Here is a 26,395-nt window from a genome sequence, read left to right as displayed (position 1 = left end):
GATCTCCGACAGGAGGCTATTTCTTATTTTGAGCGAAGACTCGATGATCTGGACAAATTGATTCCGAATTTAGTTTCTAAGCTCTATTCAAACAATGTTGAGTGTCGCATTCTTGCTAGCCTCTACCTGGAGAAACTAACAACGAGGTATGTTCTGAGTTCTGTGCGTCCAATCATTCTTTCGAACTTGAAAGAGTCTATTATATACTCTATTAAGAACGAATAAAATTGGACAATTATGAAAAATTTTAATGTTATCACAATCTGACCACATTCGATGTGATAACATTAACAATTTTCATAATTGTCTTGTTTTCTTCATTCTTAATAGAGTATATAAGAGACTCTTTCAAGTTCGAATGAATGATTGGAGGCACATAACTCAGATCATACTTGGTTGTTAGTTTCTCCAGGTAGAGGCTAGCAAGAATGCGACACTCAACGTTGTTTGAATAGAGCTTAGAAACTAAATTCGGAATCGATCTGTCCAGATCATCGAGTCTTCGCTCAAAATAAGAAATAGCCTCCTGTCGGAGATCCTTACTTCCTGATATAAGATTCATGAGATTACTCTCCATTTCGTGGTATTTATATAATCTATACTTTTTATTAAAAAAATAGAACACATAAATCTAATGCACAGAATAAAGATAATGAGCGAGATATTTCTCCACTAATTTTCATACAAAAAACCTACAGCATTTTATTGTTTCCAGATTTACGATATAAATTACATCAAGAGATCTATAAATATTTTGAAATATCACTTGTAATCAAGTTTTGATTTCTGGGGACTCTCGAACGGTGTAGACGATCAACCAATCGATCTAATTGGAACGGATCTCCAAACCAGGGAAAAGATAAACTAATGGATCTAATTGGAACGGAGCCCCCAAATTAGGGTTTGGGAAAATTGAGATTTTTTAGTCCTGTGATTGTATATTTTCGATTTTGGTTATCAGAGTTATTAAATTATAGTTTTACTTCACTATCTTTTTTTTTTTCAATTATAATCATTTTCTGAGTTGGTGTAGACATGGAACAAATGGAATGTTGATGTGGCGCTGACGTATACAATGTTATATACTCTGTAAGACCTGAGATTATTTAATTTTAATCCAAGAATATTTAATTTGAGAATTTTTGGGTTTAGATTTTAATTTCAATATTCTTAAATTATTTGTGATTGAAATTGAATTAAAAAGAAGTTTCAATGGTCAATTTGCAAATATTGAAGTTTCAAGGGACTAAAGTGCAATTATTGAATTAATGACTTACACATGGCTTGTTTATGATCTCCAACGTGTGTGTATCTCTATTCTCATTCAGAATTTACAGCAAACAACCGAAACCTTCATTCAACTTTAGATTTCAAGTGAATTCTTCATCTTGAAACCTTGATTGTGTTTGATTCGTCCGACCGAATTTAATTTCGGACATAGCTTTGCGATACTCTCTTCAAGAGCTTCGACGTAACGTAAGTTTTACTGTGTTCCAGCATGCTCAAAAATTCAGAAGTGAAAGGAATCAAAATTAGTTTATATATTCATGTTCTTGAGATTATATGCATGATTTATTCGAAGTCGGATCGAAGAACGGTTATCGTTTGAAATTGATATGATTTTTCCAGCATGTATTCGGGTTATGCACGTCTGATGTTGCTGGATTTTGATGATATCTTGCTGGTATATGATGTTTATGAAGTGGATTTGAATGTTAGAGTTGATATATTTCAGTTTCGGTTACCGATTTCGTACCGTTACGTCGCCGTTTCAGGAATTTGATAGAGTTTGAATTCATTTGATTGAGATGTGATTGAAGTAAGTTCTTGCTGATATATATAGCTTGTTATGCTTCATTTCAGATTGGTTTTGAAGGTCATTGAACTCGAGAATTTAGAAGTTGAACCGGGAACAAATCGAGCAAGATTTGGAGCATCAACTTGTAACAAAGAAAAGGTATAAGACATCACCATTTTTGAAGGGAATTGAACACTCGAGATGATTTTCTTGAGTTCCTTTCCAAAACCACATACTATGTGCTTAATTGCTCTTGATTTGCATATATGATTGTTGGCTTGATTTAGCTTGTATATGGTTGGCTTTTATTCCTATGCTACTAGACTTGGTTGCATTCATATTGAGCCAATATTTCTATTGAGATTTTAAAATGGCAGATTTGCCAAAAGAATATGGATGTTTGGACTTATATTGAGGGGTAGGAGATAGAGTTACTCCTATTGCAGAAACTCAATACAGTGGGCCAAAGTTCGGGAATTAGAATTCACCGCCACCTCGATTGGGAGAGTAGGTGGGAGACTTGTTGCGTTCTTTTTTCCCGGGATCCCAAAAACCGAATAGAGATTGATAACCAATTTTGAATGCATGCATTGCATTATATTTGGTTCTTAGAAGAGTTTATCCTACTTGAATGAATATTTGATATGCTATATATTGAAGTGTTGACATGCTTTACTTGTTTTGTTTATAAGCATGTTTATGATGTTTTATACTGAGATTAAATTCTCACTGGAGATATCCGGCTATTGCTATGTTTTTGTATGCGTGCATGGCAATAGGTGGGCCATGAACGAGCCAGAGGCCACTATGAAAGAATAAGATCGAGATAGATGTGGAGATTTCGGGTTTAAGAAGCAGAGATTGCTGTCATAATCATGTGATGAACTTAGTTGGTTTTGAAACTCAAGAGTTAGACTTGTTTTTGTAGTAATTATGAGTTTTAAATATGTTGTAGCTACTTTTGATGAACTAGATGGAATAAATAAGTTGAAATGCATGTTTAGATTATGTTTTGATGATGTTCAACTCTATTCCATGCATTTTCAGTTGATTATAGATGTTATGCATCAGAAGTAAGCATATGACAGCAAAAGAGCAGATTTTTTATCGTCCGGGCAGAGCAATTCTCGCTCGAGCACAGCTTGAAGCGCTCTAGCGAGCCTAGTTGGGTTGGAACCCAAGGGCTGATCCCTCGAGCGCTCGAGCGAGCCATGCTCGGGTCCTTTATAAAAATAAAATAAATTTTTAGATGGTTGCTTACCTTTTTGCTTGAACTTCTTTAGTTAAGATTAATTGTCCAATAAGAATTGAGATTAGCACCTGAGGTCCCCACATACTCACATAAGTACTTCCAATAAAAAAAATGACTAAAATTGCAAATATAAAAACTTATTGAAGTAAAACTGAAATTTGATAACATATAAAACCAAAATGATAAATTAAGAAAATTACAAGATCAAAAATACAGTTTTCTCTTAGGATTAATGGATTATAGATATGAATGATTGTATTGACTATTGAGGAGGTAAATTTGAAACATCCTAAAACTACTACTGAATTTTTTTTTTAAATCTCTTATTATAAAATAATGAATATAAATATATATATGCCCATACATATATATATCGTACTTAAAAATAACTTTACTTAATTTAAAATAAAAATACACAAAAAATACAATAAAGGTACACGCATGCAATTAAATACTTAAAACTAATTACTAAATAATAATTTATAAGAATGTCATAATAAAATTCCTAAATAATATTTCTTTCACAAAAATTCATGAAAACTTAGAAAATAATTACTTAAATGTAAAATCCATGCATATACTAAAAATCTATAATAATAATACATATGCGGAAATATATGTTCTAGTCTCAACATAAAAATCATCTTAGAGCAATGGTCACGGGTTCTAGCCGCCTGGATACTCATATGCCCTCGCCACCAGTCGGGAACACATTAACTTCATTAACATTCTGCTCACCTGCACCATTTAAATCTAGTGAGCCTAGAGGCTCAGCACGTTCTATCCTTATATAACAAAATGAAACCACACACAAGCACACATCATATAAAATACGTGAATAATAATTATACGTGCATGCTCTTAAAATATTATTCATATAAACATGAATAAATAATTATAATGCTTCATCATCATGCTAAACATAAACATCATATTTAATAAATCTCATAAAATGTCTTATCATAATTTCTTAGTTCTCAACAGGTCGTATCCATGTCGGTGGCATCATACTGAGCGATTGATCAATCTATAAACCAACGTACGCGGCGGTGGGGTTTTCACCTCTGTGCTGCCACTTCACCAGCCCTCTCAGCTGGATCCATAAGCTCATCATACTTATACATCATTAGGAAGGTCACCGGGCCCAGGTATCCCGGCCTCCAACCACATCACTTTCCACCTTCACTTCAACTTCCATACAAATATATTTTTCTTAACATGCATTTAAACTTATCATAAAAATTCTTACATGATGCATGAACTTAAAAAAATATCATTTATTTCTTTATTTCATGAAAATTTGTCCGTAAATATATATTTAATTTATTTTCTTAAAAATCATACTTATATATCTAATAAAAATGCATGCATGAATTAAATATATATTTACGGACGTTTATTTTTCCAAGGACTTGTTCGAGCTGCTGACCACTTAACTTAAACCCATAAATTTTTAGACTGACTCAAAAACCCAAAAGCCCGACCTGAAAGGCCCATTAAGCTTCATGGGCCCCCAGGCCCATGGAAAACTAATGGGCTTACTAAAAACATAATTTAGGCCCATCAACTTATTAACTTAAAGTTAAATTAATAAAATTATTAACTAACCATTAACTTATAAATTTGACCGATAAAATTACTAAACCCGCCACAACTTGGTCCAATAATTTTCATGGATCACACGGCCCATGACAAATTAGTGGGCTCACTTCATTAATTAATTAAGCCCATAATTAAAATTAAACTAGTCTAATTAATTAATTAACTCGAACCCAAACTCATTTATTATTAACTTAATCTCTTATTTAATTCAAAATAAAAATACCCGAGTCCAACTAATATAAACCAAACCCGAACCAAACTAACTTGACCCATTATATTTTAGACCCAACCCGGACCCGAAAAGCCGAGCCCAGCCTGCCAAAACACCAGACACAACCCTAGCTTACCTCTCCCTAAGCCCAACTCGAGGCAGCCCTGAGCGGCTTCCGAAAATCTGATCGTGCTGCCTGCTCAGGCCACCTTTGGATGTGAAACCACCTCCCATACTTAGCCAACACCCAGACGGTTCTAACCCAACAAATTTGACCTTAAACCGAGCCCTGTAGAAGGAGAACAAACCAAAACAACAGAGCCCTTCTGCTGCTGTTCGTGCAGAACGCGACCGCTGATTCCGGCCGTTCGGCCGCCAATCTACGGCCACCACTGGCCGGAGAACCACCTGGAAAAACTTTCCAAAGGTCTTGGGATTATAACTCAACTAGAACCAACCTAAAACTCGTCCTGTGGACCAAGAACGAGCCCTCGCACGCAAACCGCTCAGTTTGCGTCTAAACCTGCGTCCAGCATGAACCTAGCCCAAACCAACAACTAAAGCCACTGAACCGTCATCCAAACACGACCCTAGGGACCCTGTATCAACCCTCAACCCGTTGGTCAGCAAGCTAGAACAATCCATGACAGAAAAACGTGATAAAATTGATTCATAAGCTTTAAAAACGTAGGTTCTATGCATGTTCATGAATGTTCTTCATTAAAACCACATATATCATGCAAGATCATAATTTTCATGCTAAAATCAGAATAATATGACTTAAATGGTGTTCAAAAAGGGATTCAAACGTGCCTTGATGAATATTTGCAAGAAATAACGTTTATGTCGCGTCGTACGGCTCTCCGGGACGAACAGATCTCCAACCAATATAAAATCTTAAAAGCTCGGCTACGGGGCTGTGAAAATCTTGCTGGAACGATGAAGATGATGGAGAAAGGTTGAGGGAGGCGGCTAGGGAGTTGAGGCGTGAGATAGGGTAGAAAATCTTAGGATAATATTTGGGTAGTCTAGGTTAAATATTTAAATAAATACTTTGGGTAGATAATTACTAAAATTTAAACGAAAAAAATACATGATAATTTGCTAAAAACTTAAAAATCCCGAAATAATAAAATAGGTGATTTTTAAAACTTAATAAAAGTCATTAAAATGATTTATTTTGGGTAAAAACGGACATCTAAATATACATATATATAAATACCATAATTTTCTTCAAATTATACCTTAAAATAATATTTTAAGGCTCCTAAAAATCTCCGAAAATATTTTGGGTGAAAACAAACATCTCGTCCGTCCACGGCCCCGCCTACGCGATCATAAAATAAACTTTCTCAAATAAATTCATAAACCACAGAAAACAAATTTAAATGCCGAAAAAATATTTAAAACATGAAAATAAATAACATAATTTAAATAATCACTCATAAAAACAATTTAACACATTTTCACATTATTTTAAACTTATTAAATCTCTTAGTTATGCATGCGGATTTACGTAGCAAATTTCCGGACGTTACAATTCTCTCCCCCTTAAATGGAATTTCGTCCTCGAAATTTGATTTAACTTAGTCGTCTAATAACACATGACTAAAATGTTTCAAAACTAATTTTTTAAACTTAAATCCCAAAAACATAACTTAATTTATATATCTAAAATTCAACTTAAATCTCAAAAAGAAAAAAAAAATTCCTAACTTGTCAAACTTAAAATCTAAAATCATAACTTAATCTACAAATCTAAATGTCAAACTTACGTCTCATAAATTATCAAACTTAATTTTTTAAACAAATATCATTCTAGTCATCCTGGTGTGTAACGTGTCTCAGAAACATACTGTAATTTCCATAAATTCTCTACGTAACCGCATTGCATAACTAATTTTTTTTTTTAACTTTAAGACTTTCATAACTTAAAATTATCATTTTCATAAATCATTAAAACAAAAATCATGTGTCCCATGCATAAAACATAATTTAAAACATTTAAAACTTACAGACTGGCAGTGCGGCTTCTGAGCTCCGTGTAGCAGGCTAGTAACCTTCCAAGGACCATGGCTCTGATACCAAATGAAACATCCTAAAACTACTACTGAATTTTTTTTTTAAAATCTCTTATTATAAAATAATGAATATAAATATATATATGCACATACATATATATATCGTACTTAAAAATAACTTTACTTAATTTAAAATAAAAATACACAAAATATACAATAAAGGTACACGCATGCAATTAAATACTTAAAACTAATTACTAAATAATAATTTATAAGAATGTCATAATAAAATTCCTAAATAATATTTCTTTCACAAAAATTCATGAAAACTTAGAAAATAATTACTTAAATGTAAAATCCATGCATATACTAAAAATCTATAATAATAATACATATGCGGAAATATATGTTCTAGTCTCAACATAAAAATCATCTTAGAGCAATGGTCACGGGTTCTAGCCGCCTGGATACTCATATGCCCTCGCCACCAGTCGGGAACACATTAACTTCATTAACATTCTGCTCACCTGCACCATTTAAATTTAGTGAGCCTAGAGGCTCAGCACGTTCTATCCTTATATAACAAAATGAAACCACACACAAGCACACATCATATAAAATACGTGAATAATAATTATACGTGCATGCTCTTAAAATATTATGCATATAAACATGAATAAATAATTATAATGCTTCATCATCATGCTAAACATAAACATCATATTTAATAAATCTCATAAAATGTCTTATCATAATTTCTTAGTTCTCAACAGGTCGTATCCATGTCGGTGGCATCATACTGAGCGATTGATCAATCTATAAACCAACGTACGCGGCGGTGGGGTTTTCACCTCTGTGCTGCCACTTCACCAGCCCTCTCAGCTGGATCCATAAGCTCATCATACTTATACATCATTAGGAAGGTCACCGGGCCCAGGTATCCCGGCCTCCAACCACATCACTTTCCACCTCCACTTCAACTTCCATACAAATATATTTTTCTTAACATACATTTAAACTTATCATAAAAATTCTTACATGATGCATGAACTTAAAAAAATATCATTTATTTCTTTATTTCATGAAAATTTGTCCGTAAATATATATTTAATTTATTTTCTTAAAAATCATACTTATATATCTAATAAAAATGCATGCATGAATTAAATATATATTTACGAACGTTTATTTTTCCAAGGACTTGTTCGAGCTGCTGACCACTTAACTTAAACCCATAAATTTTTAGACTGACTCAAAAACCCAAAAGCCCGACCTGAAAGGCCCATTAAGCTTCATGGGCCCCCAGGCCCATGGAAAACTAATGGGCTTACTAAAAACATAATTTAGGCCCATCAACTTATTAACTTAAAGTTAAATTAATAAAATTATTAACTAACCATTAACTTATAAATTTAACCGATAAAATTACTAAACCCGCCACAACTTGGTCCAATAATTTTCATGGATCACACGGCCCATGACAAATTAGTGGGCTCACTTCATTAATTAATTAAGCCCATAATTAAAATTAAACTAGTCTAATTAATTAATTAACTCGAACCCAAACTCATTTATTATTAACTTAATCTCTTATTTAATTCAAAATAAAAATACCCGAGTCCAACTAATATAAACCAAACCCGAACCAAACTAACTTGACCCATTATATTTTAGACCCAACCCGGACCCGAAAAGCCGAGCCCGGCCTGCCAAAACACCAGACACAACCCTAGCTTACCTCTCCCTAAGCCCAACTCGAGGCAGCCATGAGCGGCTTCCGAAAATCTGATTATGCCGCCTGCTCAGGCCACCTTTGGATGTGAAAACACCTCCCATACTTAGCCAACACCCAGACGGTTCTAACCCAACAAATTTGACCTTAAACCGAGCCCTGTAGAAGGAGAACGAACCAAAACAACAGAGCCCCTCTGCTGCTGTTCGTGCAGAACGCGACCGCTGATTCCGGCCGTTTGGCCGCCAATCTCCGGCCACCACTGGCCGGAGAACCACCTGGAAAAACTTTCCAAAGGTCTTGGGATTATAACTCAACTAGAACCAACCTAAAACTCGTCCTGTGGACCAAGAACGAGCCCTCGCACGCAAACCGCTCAGTTTGCGTCTAAACCTGCGTCCAGCATGAACCTAACCCAAACCAACGACTAAAGCCACTGAACCGTCATCCAAACACGACCCTAGGGACCCTATATCAACCCTCAACCCGTTGGTCAGCAAGCTAGAACAATCCATGACAGAAAAACGTGATAAAATTGATTCATAAGCTTTAAAAACGTAGGTTCTATGCATGTTCATGAATGTTCTTCATTAAAACCACATATATCATGCAAGATCATAATTTTCATGCTAAAATCAGAATAATATGACTTAAATGGTGTTCAAGAAGGGATTACGTGCTTTGATGAATATTTGCAAGAAATAACGTTTATGTCGCGTCGTACGGCTCTCTGGGACGAACAGATCTCCAACCAATATAAAATCTTAAAAGCTCGGCTACGAGGCTGTGAAAATCTTGCTGGAACGATGAAGATGATGGAGAAAGGTTGAGGGAGGCGACTAGGGAGTTGAGGCGTGAGATAGGGTAGAAAATCTTAGGATAATATTTGGGTAGTCTAGGTTAAATATTTAAATAAATACTTTGGGTAGATAATTACTAAAATTTAAACTAAAAAAATACATGATAATTTGCTAAAAACTTAAAAATCCCGAAATAATAAAATAGGTGATTTTTAAAACTTAATAAAAGTCATTAAAATGATTTATTTTGGGTAAAAACGGACATCTAAATATACATATATATAAATACCATAATTTTCTTCAAATTATACCTTAAAATAATATTTTAAGGCTCCTAAAAATCTCCGAAAATATTTTGGGTGAAAACAAACATCTCGTCCGTCCACGGCCCCGCCTACGCGATCATAAAATAAACTTTCTCAAATAAATTCATAAACCACATAAAACAAATTTAAATGCCGAAAAAATATTTAAAACATGAAAATAAATCACATAATTTAAATAATCACTCATAAAAACAATTTAACACATTTTCACATTATTTTAAACTTATTAAATCTCTTAGTTATGCATGCGGATTTACGTAGCAAATTTCCGGACGTTACAAAATTTCACTTTGATTACTAGTTAGTGCCAATTGCACGACCACATGCTTAATATTCATTTAAATCAATCATATATGCATAAATAGTTAAATACAATGATTTATTCTACACGATATTAATTTGACTCGATGTCAAATAAACATCTGGTGTAATTAATATGAATTACACTTGATTTCATACCGATAGGTACAAGTTTATTAATTAAATCCATGATGCATTGACTTATGCCCATTTTAATCTAATCCCATGATACAAGAGCCCAAGGCTCAAGCCCGTCAATCACTCCTGAAAATTTATAAATAGATATTCTCCATATTCAAGGTAAACTCTCATTTTTTTTTTCTCTCTAATTGAGTTCTTTTATATTTGGAGATTATCATCGTGCTCTTTGCTGAATTGAACGTCGAAGTGCCTACGCCGGGTAACCACCCGACGCCTCTGACAAATGTTCGTGATGCAAGTGACAACCTACGAATTTACAGCTTACCGGCTTATGGTTGTGAAGCTCTGACCTACGAAGTTACAGCTTACGCACCTTATGCTTATGAGGTTCCACTTACGAACCAGTTGGATTTCATGTTGTCGTTTATGTAGTTCGAGCAATTGTATTTTTTGACTACATCATCTTGGCATCGTCTGTGAAAAACAGTTCTCACTGAGAATGGATAATCAACCTCACACCTTTCAAGATACTGATAGTGATGGACTACCACCTCCCGTGACCCAACCAACAATGCAGATAACCCAAGATGAATTGAGAACCATATTAGAGGAGATTGTCGTTCGCGCCGCGAGTGAAGCCTTGACACGGTTCTTGGAGTCCCAACAAAATGACAAGGCCGAGAAAAAGGCCGACGAAAATGATCCATCCCCCACTACACCGAAAGAGGACGCACAAAAGAAAAACAACAAATGAAACAAAAACTTCACCTCCTAATTCCAAGAAGAAGACCCATAGAGAGGATGAGACCCAGAGTCAAGCTCAGAGCACCGCACATCGAGTCATAAAACCTACACAGCATGTTCCTGGCCATGACTCACACACAATGAATGAAGAGGAAAAATCCTTAGCAATTCTACCTTCTCGACGCAGCCCATTCACTACGGCTATCCTAGCCAAGTCATTGCCCAAAGGAATGAAAATTTCCAACCTTCCAGAATATGAGAGAACAGGAGATCCATAGGATCACCTTGATAGATTTTATGCAAAAGCGGATTTATATGACATAGGCGACACTGCTTACTGCAAGACATTCCGAACCACTCTGTCAGGGCGCACATTGGCCTGGTTTAACAAACTACCTTTCAGGACCATTGGAAACTTGGAACAGTTAACTCAACGTTTTCTCCATCAATTTTCGATCAACAAAAAGTATTCGAAAACTGCGGAATATCGTTTTACGATCATTCAAAAATGAGGGGAGGGCTTGCGGACAGGGGCGGAGCCAGGATTGAAAAGTACCTGAGGCTGGCTAACTGGCTCCGTCCCGTGTTAGAAAATATATATGTGTATGAAGTCAGTTAAAATCAAATCAAAATTTCTAAAATTGAATTAACATTTATCCAATTAAACGAATCGACCGAACTTTACTATGAACACCAAAAAAATAAAAAAAAATCTACTATTTTGATCAGTAATAAAATTAAATGATTTCGATCTTTTATAATTTTTTTTTTAAAAAAATCAAGTTCTACTTAAAAAATTATAGTTAAAAATTTAATTATATAAATATAAATTATTTATTAAAATATATATTTTCAAATTTAGTTCTATTGTCCAATAAAATTTTATTAGAAAATTTAATATTATTAATTTAATTTATAAATATTAAGTTTGTCCAGTAAACAAAAATATTACGTTAAAAGCCGAAATCAAAGCGACATAATCAATATTTTTAAAATCTAAAACCGAAATTTTGAATAAACTGATCTGATTTTTCAGATGAATTCAACTCGTTAGGTTATTTTGATTGAAATTGATATTTTCTGCTCATCTAGATTGTAATTGATGTTTGCCCGTGATATGTCGATATATGCTCTTTTGGTTTAAAAATAACTTTTAAATTTTTATTCTCTTCATTTCCTGAAATACATAACTAGAAAATTTCAATCATTTTAAAAATTTACAACAAACGGTCGTTTTTTAAATATCATAATTATTGAATTTTTAGTTTTCTAACTAGAAAAATCGCAATACAAACTCAATAATAATTGCAAAGTCAATAAGATCTCAAATATTTCAATTTTCAACCAATTGATTATTTTTCCTAAATTTCGAAACAATAGTTTTTAGGATAAAAATCCAAACTTGAAAATTCATATGTATCATAAATCAGTATTATCGCAACAAAATATTAAAAAAAATATTAGAGTTTTCGAAATTATCACAAATCACATAATTTCAAAACCTACGACAATAAATCAACCAAAAAATGTAATGAATTGTTCTATTTTTAATTTTTTTACATGGGGCTGAATTTTTTTTTAATTTAAAACTACTAATTTTTTTTTTTGAAAAAATAGGTGGGGTGAGAGCCCACCCTGGCCCAAGGGTGGCTCCGCCCCTGCTTGCGGGACTATGTACAATGGTTTATGCAAGCCGTCCACGAAGTCCCTAATGTTAACCATGACTTGCTAGCAGAGATAATGCAACAGAATCTCCGACAAAAAAAGTTCAAAGAGTCGATAGCAGGGAAGCCCCCAATCACCCTAGAAGAATTACTAGAAAGAGCAAAAATATATATCCGCATAGAAGAGTCTATCGAGCCACGATATACCTGGGAAAAAAGAAGAAAGGAGGAAGAGAAACCAAAAGGAAAGAGGATAGGCGAACAACTCAAATCCCCCGACTCCAATTCACCCCTCCTGAATGCACGTTTGATAGACGTAATGATAGTGTCCGAACAACATGGGTTATTTCAACCCCCATGCCCGATGAAGGAGAACCGTAAGCAACAACGATCGGAGAAGTATTGTCATTTCATAAGGATAAAGGGCACACCACTGAAGATTGTTTCAGCCTCCGTGCTGAGATAGAAAAGTTAATCAAGTGACGATACTTGGGTGATTATGTGGATAAGTTTCTTAGTCAACAACGAGATAACAAGAACCATGATGACAACCGTCAACGTGAACAACGGAAAGAGCGAGGTGATACCAGCAAGAAACCCGACCAGATCGAGGGAAGTGAATAGGTAATATATGTGATAACCGAAGGGCCCTCTTGCAGTGATTCAAATCATGCACGGAAAAATTTAGCACGTGCAGTCAGTGGAGATCGTCCATCTTCATGCTCGGTCCCCACCCCAATAATACAGGAGATGTCAAGACAATTTGAAGAAATCTCATTTGGAAATGCAGACGTGGAAGCCTCTTTTGATGAACACAATTAGGGGTATTCAAACTTTGGATAAACCGAAAAAACCGGCGAACCGAAAATTCGATTTTTTTGGTTATTTGACCGGTTTTGATTTTCGTTTTACACAATTTCGGTTTTCCGGTTTGGTTTTTGGTTTTAAGAAAAAAAATCCTAAATAACCGAAAAATCGAAATAAATGATAATTCTTTATTTTTTTATTATTATATTGGACCCCAAACATGTCCTAACCTAAAAATAAAAATAAAACTTAAAAATATGTGAATAAATAATAAAATAATTTATTTAGGGTTTTGATTGACGTTTGAATTTGATGACTAAGAATTTAAGCCGCACAAATTTAGATTGGACACCCTTCGTTGCTTACTGGCTTCGATCCTTCACTGCTTTGAGGCTTTCCTTTTCAATCTTCAGTCTGGATTGAGAAGAAGATCTCGTGTTGCTTCACAGATCAATCTTCAGTTTGGATTAAAAAAGAAGAATAGAACATGTTGTGACTTATGCAACTGCTCAGGCCTCAGCCGTGCTCTCTATATTGCTCATCGTATTTTTTTATTATAAATTTATTTTCTGAATTTCTTTTTACCGTGGATTAAGTGATACAAAGTAATCCACAAAGTAATTTATGTCATTATAATTTTTGTCATTATGTGTTAAGTGATACAAAGTAATCCACAATGAAACTTGTTTTGTTGATTTTAACATTTTGCTCTATTTTTTTCTTGACTTGCTAGATTTATATATGCCAATATGTGTTTTTAAATTGAGTGCTTCTCTTATTCTTCTAAAATTAAAGTCTTAAACCGAAATAACCAAACCGAAAATACCAAACCGAATTGCAAAAAATCAAACCGAACCGAATTAAAACGATTCGGATATCGGATAAGGCATATGTAAAATCGAAAATCGAAACGAAATGTTAAAAAACCGAACCGAACGGACCGATGAACACCCCTAAACACAATGATGCCTTAATAATTTCCGCCATCATTTTTAAATTTTGGGTAAAAAAGATATTAGTGGACTCCGAAAGTTCAGCGGATATCATTTTTTACGGGGCGCTCCAAAAAATAGGGATTTGCAACACACAACTAATGCAAGTGAAAACTCTTCTCGTCGGTTTTGCAGGAGAGATAGTTGAAGGAGCATAGGAACTCACAATATTGTTTGTCTTTGATCGTAAAATTAAACTTACTAAAATATCTCTACTTTGATGATAACAAAATATCTCTATTTTTTTTAAAAAAAATATATATCAAATCTTTTTTAAGAAAAGTTAGTGTGTTGTTAATTATTTTTTGTGTTATTTCGAGGATGATGTGTTTTATTAAATATTTATATTTATAAATTTTGTTAAAGATAAAATAATATTTATTGATGATTTTTTTTAAAAAAAATAGATAAAATCGAAATAAATAGAAACAAAATTCAAATCCTAATATATATATCAATAATTTTATTACAAAATACTCGCGTAGTGGCACATATGTACAATGTCTTTAAATATGTGTGTATGGCTAAGTATGTTCAGACCGTTTCCCCCGCTCACATCAACCCTCCCAAAAACCGGCTTGGCCTCGCCGTCTTTGTTGTAGTGGTGGGTTCGCTGCAGATCTCCGCCGCAAGCCACCGCATTCGCGCCCCTTTTGTCATCCTTTGATATTTTCTTCTTCAGCCGTTACGCTACTTTTCTCATATTCGACGACGCCGTCGACGACGCCGACGCCTGAGCTCACCATCGAAAAAAGTTGCGGACTTTCGGGTGGTGGAATTTCCTGTTGTCTGTCCCTTTTCTTATATCGGGTTTTTGTTTTTAATTAGTTATTGTTTCCTGTGCTGTTGCCGTTTATATTCAAACGCCCATTCGAAACCCTAATTTTAATTTCCGCGAGGACTAGAACCGTATCTATCTTAGTCGATTTTCTTCTCTTAGTTAGCATCTTATCCGTCGATGGACAATCAATCAAGATTTCAGAATCCTATGCCTATCAGCAACGGAAGCTTTAACAAGGTATCATCAAATCGAAACGATGCTGTTGGGCTGAAACCCTCGCCACAGATAATTCTGGATCGATTTAGGGCAATGGCGAGAGAGAGGGAAGAAGAGCTTGGGTTTTTTGGTGGCCTTGGCGAAGAAGCAGTTTCACGTTTGAGTATGGATGAGATTGTACGGTTTTATGAGATCGTTCTGTCAGAGCTTACATTTAATTCGAAACCCACAATCACTGATCTCACTATGATTGCGGGTGAGCAGAAGGCGCATGCTAAGGGCATTTCTGAAGCTATTTGTTCCCGGATTATCGAGGTATAGCATCTAGGATACTTTTGGAATCATCGACAGCCTTTTGGAGTTCTTGTAAATATGTTGGTTTGTTGGTCTTGATTGTATTGGAGTTGTAGCGAATGGAGTTGTAGAGCATAAAATGCTTGAATTGAAGCTTTTTTTTTCCCCTCTTTTTTCCATTTAAGTTTTATTATATGATTTCATTTTGTCTTAGTTCGTAAAAAATATGAGCCGCACAATCTCACGAATGAAAGAAACACAGCAAGAAGTAAAGTGTTGTAGCACAAATTGGAAGATTTGGAAAAATAATTTAAAACAAGTTTTATTTAATCATGAGGATACTTTGTATGAGAACCAAAACCAAGCTACCAACTTTGGTGTAACTTAATTAACATGAATTATCTCATTGCAAGAACCATACACCTTTCAGATCTGCACTCAAAAAATACGGTTTAATCTCATTCTGAGCAAGAAATAAAATTTTATTGGATTTAAATTATGAATTTGCATATATATGATAGAGCACAGCTCGAGTAGTATGTACCTTTACCAATTTTGTTTTCCTTATAGTTGTTTAAGTTGCAGAGATTGATCGTGTGGGTATTCGTAGAGTTTCATTTCACTTGAGGAAGTGGTGTTTTGTTTAGTTTGAATACTTGTTTGGTGAACATAGCTTTATGTTTATATTTTCTTATGTTTCTTCATGTTGGCCCGAGAATTTTCATGGCAACGCTAGCCAGTACTGAATTTCAGGTATTGGCTTGACATTCGTATGTTTGTTGGGGAAATGTTATTGTGTCGTCATAATGATCACTGACCTTTTGAATGCTGTGGCAAAGTGGAAATATGAATAACTGGAACTCTGATGGCACTTATTCAGGGTGAAACATCTAATCAAAAGGTGTTGAATTTGGTTGATTCTCTTCTATTTTGATTATTCCTGCCAATTTGATGGTTCAGGCTCACACAGTATTTGCTGCCGTTGGCTCTACTATGATTTGCCCGTTGCCTGTTGTCCATTAGCTACCATGTGTACTCTGACTTATTTACAAATACTCAGTTTCATACTTTATACCCTTGATGTTCCAGATGTTCGAAATTGACAATAGAAAGGGCTATTACTTTTGGAACAATTAGCATCCCTGCTCAACTGTTTTTGGATCATAAAAAAGTAGTGCTTCAGTATTCTATCTCTGCCACTACTTGGATATCCCTGAGTTAATGACTCAATGCGCATGCCCACACAATCAAGATTTGGTTTCTATAATAATTAGGATTACCAATTTTTTGTGTCTATATCAAGATTTGGTTTTTATAATAATTAGGATTGCCAATTTTTTGTGTCTATGTCTGTGTCCTGTTATCATGCACTTATATTATTTGTTTTTAGGATTACTCTCTTTTTTTGTTTTTCTTGTCTCATCTCAACCTACTAATTGTAGGTTCATACACTATGTGGCTTAAAGACTTCCAATTCTCTGATATTTATCTCTTCCAGGTTCCTGTAGATCAAAAGCTGCCTGCCTTGTACCTTTTGGACAGTATTGTGAAGAACATAGGCAAAGAATATATTAAATACTTTTCTGCCTACTTGCCTGAGGTGAGGACTAAAGAATTGAATATTGAATAAAACGCCTCTTTAACTTTTTTACATTGACATGTTGAGCTAATGTTAGTTTATTATGCTGTGTTTTCTCATTTGTGTTTGATTTCCGAAAGGTATTTTGTGAGGCCTTTGCTCAAGTCCACCCCAATATGCACCCTGCAATGCGCCACCTTTTTGGTACATGGTCATCTGTGTTCCCAGTGTCAGTACTTCGCAAGATTGAGGAACAATTACAGTTGTCCCCTTCTGTAAGTGGTCAATCTCCTAGATTGAATTCTTTGAGAGCTCCTGAATCTCCTCAACCTACACATGGAATACACGTTAACCCGAAATATCTGGAAGCACGACGGCAGTTGGGTCATTCAACTGTGGACTCCGTAAGCTTTAATTGAATTTTTTTTTTCTGTTTACTCTCTTACTTTATTTGTCTTTTCTCTTGCTTGTGATGATTCACTAGTTACATTGTGCATGCATTTCATTTTTATGATTCATATCGATTGATCCTTGGTTCACCAGTATTACTATCATAGGTAAGAGTAAAACTGATTGAATGCAATGATATCATCTTCTTGTTGCATTTTTGTATAATAGCGCAAGCATTTGCATCATTCACTGAAATAAACTAGTGACTATTTTGAGACCCAAAAACTCTTTTAGGTTCTTATATTGCTGGTAGGTCTTTCCAAAATGTATCTATTGAAATTCATGCCTAGTCTTTCTGCTATTTAAATTTGTGTACATCATTTGAGGAACCTTACTATATATACCGGACTGTCCTCTTCGTTTGAAATTACATTTGACAAGTGGAAATCAAGTATTATCGCTTTGAGTTCTTTTCACCTCGCGGCCTCGCCCTTTGATGTGGTCAATGTTTCCAAGGATGAATACGATTAGCCAATTTACGCGTAAATATAGTTTTAATTTAATTATTAAATGTAGCAAAAATATTATACTGGTGGTCATTTGGAGGCTAATTTTATGAGCACGAGTTGTTATAGCTTATACTGTTTTGCTATTTGTGCCTTTTGTTTTGCATAGTATGGACTTCATCTATCTCACTTTTCAGATTATTTCCACTACATTTCGTATCATTTTTTGTTAGTTCTCTTTGAGATATTCTGATCCTTTTTATTTGTTTTGTTGTCATTTTTTATTGTGTTAACGATTCTAAAATGAATTTATTGTCAAAGCTTTGGTAGTCTAAAATTTATTTTTATGAGAGCACGTTGAAAGTTCATATAATTGATGACAGATGAAGGGAATAGAAGCTGCAGTAATATCCGGAACATTCATGAGTAAAATGATCATGTTTTTACAATTTTGAGTTATTCAATTTGCAGGTTGGAGCTGAAGGTGAAAGCCCGACTGGGGGCGCAAACCATGCAACTTCCGGTTTTGATGCGATAAAGAAGTCTCTGCCATCAACCGCCAAGATAATGCGGCCCTCTACTTTTAGAACTGGGCATACCGGGTCATTAGTGCCTTCGCTCGATGAGTTTAGCATTGATAATTCTCCAAGAAGAGTTGCTGTTGGGGCCTCGCCATCTAAGTTGGGGATTAATTATGGTATCAGTCGAGTGACAGGCAGGGAGGAGGAAAGCAGTGAATGGCAATTGAGAAATTGGCAGGGAAAATCCAATCATCATCTTAAAACTTCTGCTGCATATAACCATAACAATGATGTTGATCTTCGAGGTCCTAGAGCTTTGATTAGTGCCTATGGAATTGATGAAAGGGAGAAAAATTTGACCTCCAAACGTCAAACAGTAGACCAGTTGGACGCCAATGTTATTGAGTCAAAGGGAGCTGTTAGGACATGGCAAAACACAGAAGAAGAAGAATTTGATTGGGAAGATATGACCGCCACAAACACTATTGCTCCATTGGTGGGTGATTTCATAGGAAATTGGTCCAATAGTCGATGTTTTTTGATTGCTAATGGCCTGATTTATTGTTTGAGAATGTTTCTTCTATCTGTGGTTAATAACTAGCTGGCAAAGTTTGGTTAATAACTAGCTAGCAACTTTGAAAATTATCCTTTTTGCTATGATATGATTTGTTAGTTCATGACCTTTTCTGTGATTATATATTATCATGTTTTTGATGAAATTTTTTCATAATTATTGACTTTTTCGATACTAGGCTTTAACCCCATGCCTATGCAGGCACACCAACAATTACTCTTTCGTGACAATTATGTGGTGATTTTTTAAAAATTGACTCGTGTTATTTTGTTCTCTTCTGTTTTGTAGCTTGGTCGCGGAGCAATGAACAAGATTGCTGGAGTCCTGCCAAATGTTGTTGGCCCTACTGATTTGATAACCCATATTCACCCTCATTTACCACCACAGCATTCTCAGAGTCGTCAAAATGCCAACGGAGGTGGTTCATTTTTAGAAAATAGAAGCCATTTTTCTTCTAGTGATAAAAGGCCCCCAATATTAGGTGATTTCCCAATGTCAGATGGAATTTCTGGTGGGTCCTCTAATGTTGTATCCAAGCTTAGTTCTACTCACGACTCTCCAGCTCCTGAGATTCAACCTGATGTTGATGCAGCTTTAATTAATTCACAATATCCTGCAAAGTTGTCGAGTTCACACATTCTAGTCCCAGTTTCTGCTCTTCCCCCACAATTGCAAAGTGGAGGTCAATTTGGCATGAACCAAGCAGGCAAAAACTTTGTTGATCATGGTTTAAGTAGAACAGTTCATTCTGGGACGCATTTCAGTGGCATTACAAGCATATCACATTTGAACATGCCTCAAATTCCCAGTCAGAGTCCTGGATTAGTTCCCTTAAATATCCAAGGTCATGCACCAGTTTCTTTTCTACAACCTAATTTTTCACAGTCTCGGGAGTTTAGACCAAATTTGCGCCTGCCGTTTACTGCCTCAGCTCCATCACAGGCAAAAGTACCACCTCCAAACTATGGATATTTACAAGGGCATGGCCCTCCTATTGGTTTTGCCTCTTCTAATCTAGTTCCTGGTGGGCGTCCACCTTTGCCATTGAGTGCCACAAATATGTCCTTTCACATGTCTGGGGTAGCCTTGCCGTCACTACCTGGGGGTCCTCGTCCTGGCACAACTCCTGCCATACCCAGTCTAAATATCGGTCGAGCGACTCCTCACTCCGGAGCTGTGGGCCCGCTTTCAAATTTATTTAGTTCTTTAGTGGCTCAAGGTTTGATATCATTGACAAAGCAGGTATGTGATTGTGTCATTTATATCCTGTTATATATCATTAGCTGGTTGAGCAAAACCTCTCACATCTTTCTGTACTACAAATAGGATTCTATTGGAGTGGATTTTGATCCAGACAGTCTCAAGATGCGGCATGAATCTGCAATAAGTGCATTATATGGTGATCTTCCCAGGCAATGCACCACTTGTGGTCTTCGATTCAAGAGCCAAGAAGAGCACAGCAAGCATATGGATTGGCATGTTAGCAAGAACAGGACATTAAAAACCCGGAAGACAAAGCCTTCTCCCAAGTGGTTTGTAAATGTAAGTATGTGGCTACATGGTGCGGAAGCATTGGGGACGGAAGCAGTTCCAGGTTTTTTGCCTGCTGAGAACACCGTGGAAATGGAGGAGAACGAAGAAATGGCTGTTCCTGCTGACGAGGACCAGGATGCTTGTGCTTTATGCGGGGAGCGTTTTGATGATTTTTACAGCGATGAGATGGAAGAATGGATGTATAAGGGGGCTGTATACATGTATGCACCGGCTGGATCAACAGTAGGAATGGACAGGTCGCAGTTAGGCCCCATAGTGCATGCTAAATGCAAGTCCGACTCTCATGGGATTCCACCTGAAGATATTACAAGAGTTGAAGGGGTATGCCTTTCTTATTTTAATATATTCTATGAATGTTCCTCTCTGCTTAACGTTGCCAACTGCTCAAACATATATTAACTTCTCATGAATACCATGACCCTCTTATTGTTATGGTAATGAATGTGATTGAGGAAAAACTGTTTTTAAACCTTCTCAAAATCATGATTATCTTGCCCTTATTGTGTTAACAAAACATTTTACGAGTTCTATTTTGTGATTTGAATACCTTTGGATTCACCGAACTTCATTTTTCTTCTTTTACGGTTGTAAGCATGTTACCATAATCTGGGAAGAATTTATCATTCTGCCCCCTCAAAATAGTTTTGAAGTGTTTTATTGCCCCAAAAGTTTTATAAATATATCATCTGGCTTAAAAGCAGACAGGCTGACTGTGTTTGTGTGCAGTGAAAAACTCTTGGCATATCAATCTCCAGAATCTGGACTAGAGATTTTTCATCATTTTTCAGACATCTTTACTGTTTGCTCGTTACAATCAAGTTAAAATCTCAAGTGAATATATTGGAATTATTAGATCTGGCAACTGTTATTGCACACTCATGAGCAAATTGCATCATAGAAATGTATTGTTAATAAAAACATATTGTCAGTGTGCATTGCAATTGACACTCTCATCTTGTAGGTATTACCATATAATCTTTGTTTTGGTGGCATGCTTGTGCAATTGAAAAATATTTTATTCTATACAAGCCTTGATAACTTAACTCATGTGAATAAATCTGATTAAAGCGATCATATAGCCTTTTTTTATTTGTGTCCTCGTGCAGGGATTGGCTGAAGAAGGTGGTCCAAGGAAAAAGCTGAGGATCTAGCCTTCTTACAAATGGTCGTATAGGTCTTTTGTAACTTACCGAGCAGTTGTCAAGTTATATTCTTTTTTTCCCTAGATTTTGTAGCCTGCCAGATTCTTGTACATATATACTATAGTTGGTTTATTCACTTACTCTTGGTTGCTTGAAAAGGAAAAGAAGAACCCGTATTGTTACGACTTTGTTTCTCTGGAGTTATTCACTCTTTCTTCCTTCAAGAATTTTTGGGACATTTTTTTACTTTTTATTAGTTTCCAATAGCTTAGGCCCGGCTGGGTTGGGGATTGTTAAAAGGTTTTAGTCGAAAGTTCTCTCTTGCTCCTGTTTTGCAGGAGGTGGCTTGAAATAGTTTCGTGAACATAAGACCAGCATCGGGAGGAGCACATCTTGGAGTCGACTGCCAATATTTCTGGAGAAAGAGCATGTTTTGCTGAACTTGCTGAGATTACATCAATTAGTCTTCATGATGGAGTGTGTTCTTTACGATTTTGCAGTCAAGATACGAAGTTGCCTGGTCTGATTATGTTGAAGTTATTGGCACACATTATATTGTAATAGTTCTGGATTCATGCACTCTAGGGAAAGTGATGTTTGTGTTTGAAACTCGCCATCTCTATTCTCTATAATATTCTCTCAGTCCTTTTCCCTTCAAGTTCGAATAGCCATTTATTTACACTTTTTGTAAGGTTGCAGTTGAATTGATCGTGTGGATTTATTTTCATGACTATAACTATAATAAACCAGAAAATTTAAGTAGTGGATTTGAAATTATTGATTACAGATGTAATTGGTAAATAATTAATATATAAGTTTAACTTATTTCGAAAGTGCAACTTATATTGAAAAAAGAGTCGAACAATTTCTGGCATAAAAAGGATAGCAAGAAACGTGGGCTTCTGATTTTACAAGTCCTAGTGTCAAGGTGAAGATTAAGATCAACAAAGTTTTTATTTTTTAAATATATGTTGAAAGTTGTTTACAAAATAATACTAATAATAATAAATAAATAAAATATTGTAAGTCTAACAAAGTTTTTGAGATGCATTTTGCTGTCAAAAAACCGAGTCAAAACAACTCCGAAAGAAGAGACTTTCTTCAACTGCACAAAGTCTAGTGATTGCTGTGTTTTTGAGCCAAGTAAATGTCATGGCTAATATTATTTTGGTGAGTTGGGGGTTTATTTTAAATGAAAGAATTTCAATTTTGTCAATATGGATGGATCTATCAATGTTTATATTATTATTATGACTATTATCGAATTGCTTAAGCCTAAAATGGAAGACTGATTTATTTTACTCGTACCTGAAGTGGAAGACTTCAACATTAACACTCGTCGCCAATGGGCTAAACAAAGTAATCAAATTTTTATTTTTTGTTTAATTCTAAATGATATTAACGCAATAATAGATCTTTCAACTTCAAGTCACACAATTATAATAATTATTATGATTTTTTAAAAAAATAAAAAAGATACCCGTACGAAAAGTAAATCTGTAAATGCCTCTCTTTTGACCATCCGTTGAATGTCAATATAGACTCAATCAAAAAAGCAAATTTCACAGAAACGGAGTAAATATTTGGTTTGTGGGATTAGTTGTTAATTAATTAAGCTAAAAAAAAAGGTGAATTGGAATTGCAGCCGCTGGCGCTGACCTTGTTTTCTCCGCACGCGTTAAAAAGAGAGGAAACATCTCGCACGTGAGTGAGGATTTTGGTCGCACGTGTGCCTCTTTCCCTGCACCACCATCATCATCATCATCTACCTACCTTTCCTCTTGTTTGTTTACATTCTCTTCCCTTTTTCTCAAACCGGAATTATTCAACTGAATTGATTGATGGATACTGATTCCGTTCAATCGAGCTTTTCCTATTTGGGGCCCAAGTTCGCCGATCTCGGCGTCGTTAACGACCATTCATCCACCTTCAGCGACTGCAACAGTGACAGGTCCGGCGAATTCCCCGCCGCTTTCGGCCAAAATCGCCGCCTATTACTCTCCTGCGCTTCCGATAACTCCGACGAGCTTATCTCACATCTCGTTATCGCCCTTGGTTCAACCAACGTAGATGAACGGAAGCAAGCAGCTATGGAAATACGTCTCCTGGCCAAAAACAAAGCAGAGAACCGCATTAAAATAGCTAAATCTGGAGCAATTAAACCGCTCATTTCAATAATCTCGTCGAACGATGCTCAGCTGCAAGAGTACGGTGTCACCGCGATATTGAATCTGTCGCTATGTGACGAGAATAAGGAAGAGATAGCCTCCTCCGGCGCGATTAAACCGTTAGTACGCGCGTTGAAAAATGGCACCTGTACTGCGAAGGAGAACGCTGCTTGCGCACTCCTCAGGCTTTCACAAATCGAAGATAATATAGTCACCATCGGGCTATGCGGAGCGATTCCGCCTCTGGTGAGCTTGTTAGAGGGAGGGAGTTTCCGGGGGAAGAAGGACGCATGCACAGCGCTGTACTCGCTGTGCTCGTTGAGGGAGAACAAGGTGAAGGCGGTGGAGGCCGGAATAATGAAGCCACTGGTGGAGATGGTGGCGGATTTGGGGTCAAACATGGTGGATAAAGCGGCGTTCGTGCTGATGTTGCTGGTGTCTGTTGCGGATGCGAGGGCGGCGTTGGTGGAGGAAGGCGGAATCCCGGTGGTGGTGGAGATGGTGGAGGTGGGGACACATCGGCAGAAGGAGATAGCGGTATCGATATTGTTGCGGTTGTGTGAGGATTGCTCGTCGTGTCGCACAATGGTGTCCCGCGAAGGAGCCATTCCTCCCTTGATCGCTTTGTCGCAGACCGGGACAAGTCGCGCCAAACGAAAGGTAAAAAACACAATTGCAGTAAAATTCATTTGATTAAAATAATTAGATTTCAAATTCAAATATAATTAATATATTTTATTGGTTGTGCATGGTTCAAGTTGATATCTTTCATTTTCACTGCCAAAATCGCTCTACACTAGTAGTACCTGGTAACAAAAAAAGGTGATATCGAGTTAGTTCAATTCCTGTATCCTAACAATATTTGTTGGGAAAGGTTCACGTGTGTTTTTTCAGCTAATTGTACCTCACTTCTGTGACAAAATTTAAAAAACATAAAATCATTAAAAAGATATTGATGTTAATACTTTTTTAAAAAAAATTTGTAAACATCACACATTTCACATCTATGTTATAAAAATCAGACATATTTACCTTGTATGATCTGGGGTTTCATGTCTGATTTTTAAAAACACGAGTCTAGCATAATATAATTTTACCTATAGTGTTTTTTTATTTTTTTAATTTTTTATAGTGAATCTTGATGCAATTAGTCAGTGTTTTTTCATGGTCTCGTCATCTTTGTACAATCCATGACACCAAAGGCACTGGTGACATAATTTTTTTTTTAAAAAAAAGGCATTGGTGACATGAAGTTTAATTTTTGTCAAATAATTAAGTTGTTGATTTTGTGTTTTCGGAATTGGGATTTAACAGAGGGATGCAAGTCTAGTTTTTGGTTGATAAGATATCAAGATCGTCATTTTGGGTTATTGTAAATGAAGAAATTTCTTGGCCGGGATAGATGGATTTTTAATTATTCAATTTTAATTTTTTTTAGAGGAAAATAAGTATGGGCCGATATAGTTATACCTACCGACCTTACCTATCTGCCTACTTAGTAGCTTGTTAGTTGGGGATTAATATTAATAGTTGAAAGATCTTAATCAATACAAAGTTTGCATCACTCATAGGGTGATTAATTATTGTATGAAATAATTGAAAACTAATGAATTTGGAATTGTTATTTTGTTAATTGTTGCATGATTGCGTGAGTTGTCGGCTCTTGATTTTTTTTAACACACGACAATCAGAGTAGGCCATTCATGTTTGGTTACTTTATTTAGGAGATTTGAAACTCAAGATCAAGTTCATGCTTACCATCGCTTTAGTTATTTATTATTTATTAACTGGCTTGTAGGATTTTAAAATAGTATATATTCGACATTTATTTTGATTTTTTTTTATATAAATGCAAGAACCACTTATTTTATTTACGCGCGTTCATGATTGTGTTTCATGTATTTATGAGTGAGGTTTTCCATAATTAAGAGTGGACGTGTTGTTGATCACAGGTGGAGACACTAATAGAGCTTCTGCGGCAACCAAGATCCGCCAACGCCGCTGACAAACACATCTGATAAATTCTTTTCATCTCTTCCCATATTTCACATGCCTCCGCTACAAATCCATTCATTCACATTGGAAACAGCTTCATCGTACGTACCATGTGAAACACAAAACAAAATACAAAATTGGGGCCGATAATATATGGACAAGTTGTAAATAGATATATTATATATATGTATAAGATAGTGTTTGTGACATATTGTGAATCGTTCAATTTTTGATCTTGTATGCAGTGTTTTGTGGATTAATAGTTAGCACGTACGGCAATGCTTC

General features: G+C 35.6%; 2 protein-coding genes across 3 annotated transcripts; both read left to right on the top strand.

Moving 5' to 3' along the window:
- Positions 1-14,900: 14,900 nt before the first annotated feature.
- Positions 14,901-22,611, top strand: LOC140864168 (polyadenylation and cleavage factor homolog 4). Of its 2 annotated transcripts, XR_012144132.1 has the most exons (8): positions 14,901-15,702; positions 17,180-17,281; positions 17,401-17,664; positions 18,628-19,173; positions 19,540-20,493; positions 20,578-21,126; positions 21,912-22,009; positions 22,286-22,611. XR_012144132.1 is itself a non-coding variant. In XM_073268135.1 (7 exons), the coding sequence occupies exons 1-7, from the start codon at positions 15,349-15,351 to the stop codon at positions 21,954-21,956; spliced, it is 2,814 nt and encodes a 937-aa protein (XP_073124236.1). In that variant the 5' UTR covers positions 14,901-15,348; the 3' UTR covers positions 21,957-22,174. The 2 variants fall into 2 exon arrangements, 1 of the variants encoding a protein (XP_073124236.1); XM_073268135.1 differs by lacking the exon at positions 22,286-22,611 and having other exon boundaries at positions 21,912-22,174.
- Positions 22,612-23,455: 844 nt separating this feature from the next.
- On the top strand, positions 23,456-26,319 carry LOC140865754 (uncharacterized). The gene is made up of 2 exons (XM_073270511.1): positions 23,456-24,775; positions 26,068-26,319. Exons 1-2 carry the CDS (start codon positions 23,789-23,791, stop codon positions 26,131-26,133), a joined length of 1,053 nt encoding a protein of 350 aa, XP_073126612.1. The 5' UTR covers positions 23,456-23,788; the 3' UTR covers positions 26,134-26,319.
- The last annotated feature ends 76 nt before the right edge of the window (positions 26,320-26,395 follow it).

This window comes from Henckelia pumila, chromosome 4 (assembly GCF_033568475.1).
Source record: "Henckelia pumila isolate YLH828 chromosome 4, ASM3356847v2, whole genome shotgun sequence".
In the NCBI taxonomy this organism is placed as follows: Eukaryota; Viridiplantae; Streptophyta; class Magnoliopsida; order Lamiales; family Gesneriaceae; genus Henckelia; species Henckelia pumila.
Note: the sequence above shows the minus strand (reverse complement) of the source record. Positions and strands in the feature narration are given on the sequence as shown.

Excerpts from the sequence above, each read along its gene's own strand:
- LOC140864168 (XM_073268135.1), top strand. The coding sequence starts at position 15,349 with ATGGACAATCAATCAAGATTTCAGAATCCTATGCCTATCAGCAACGGA. Across the intron at positions 17,282-17,400 it reads TTTCTGCCTACTTGCCTGAG|GTATTTTGTGAGGCCTTTGC; the intron begins GTGAGGACTAAA and ends GATTTCCGAAAG. Across the intron at positions 17,665-18,627 it reads GTCATTCAACTGTGGACTCC|GTTGGAGCTGAAGGTGAAAG; the intron begins GTAAGCTTTAAT and ends TTCAATTTGCAG.
- LOC140865754 (XM_073270511.1), top strand. The coding sequence starts at position 23,789 with ATGGATACTGATTCCGTTCAATCGAGCTTTTCCTATTTGGGGCCCAAG. Across the intron at positions 24,776-26,067 it reads CAAGTCGCGCCAAACGAAAG|GTGGAGACACTAATAGAGCT; the intron begins GTAAAAAACACA and ends TGTTGATCACAG.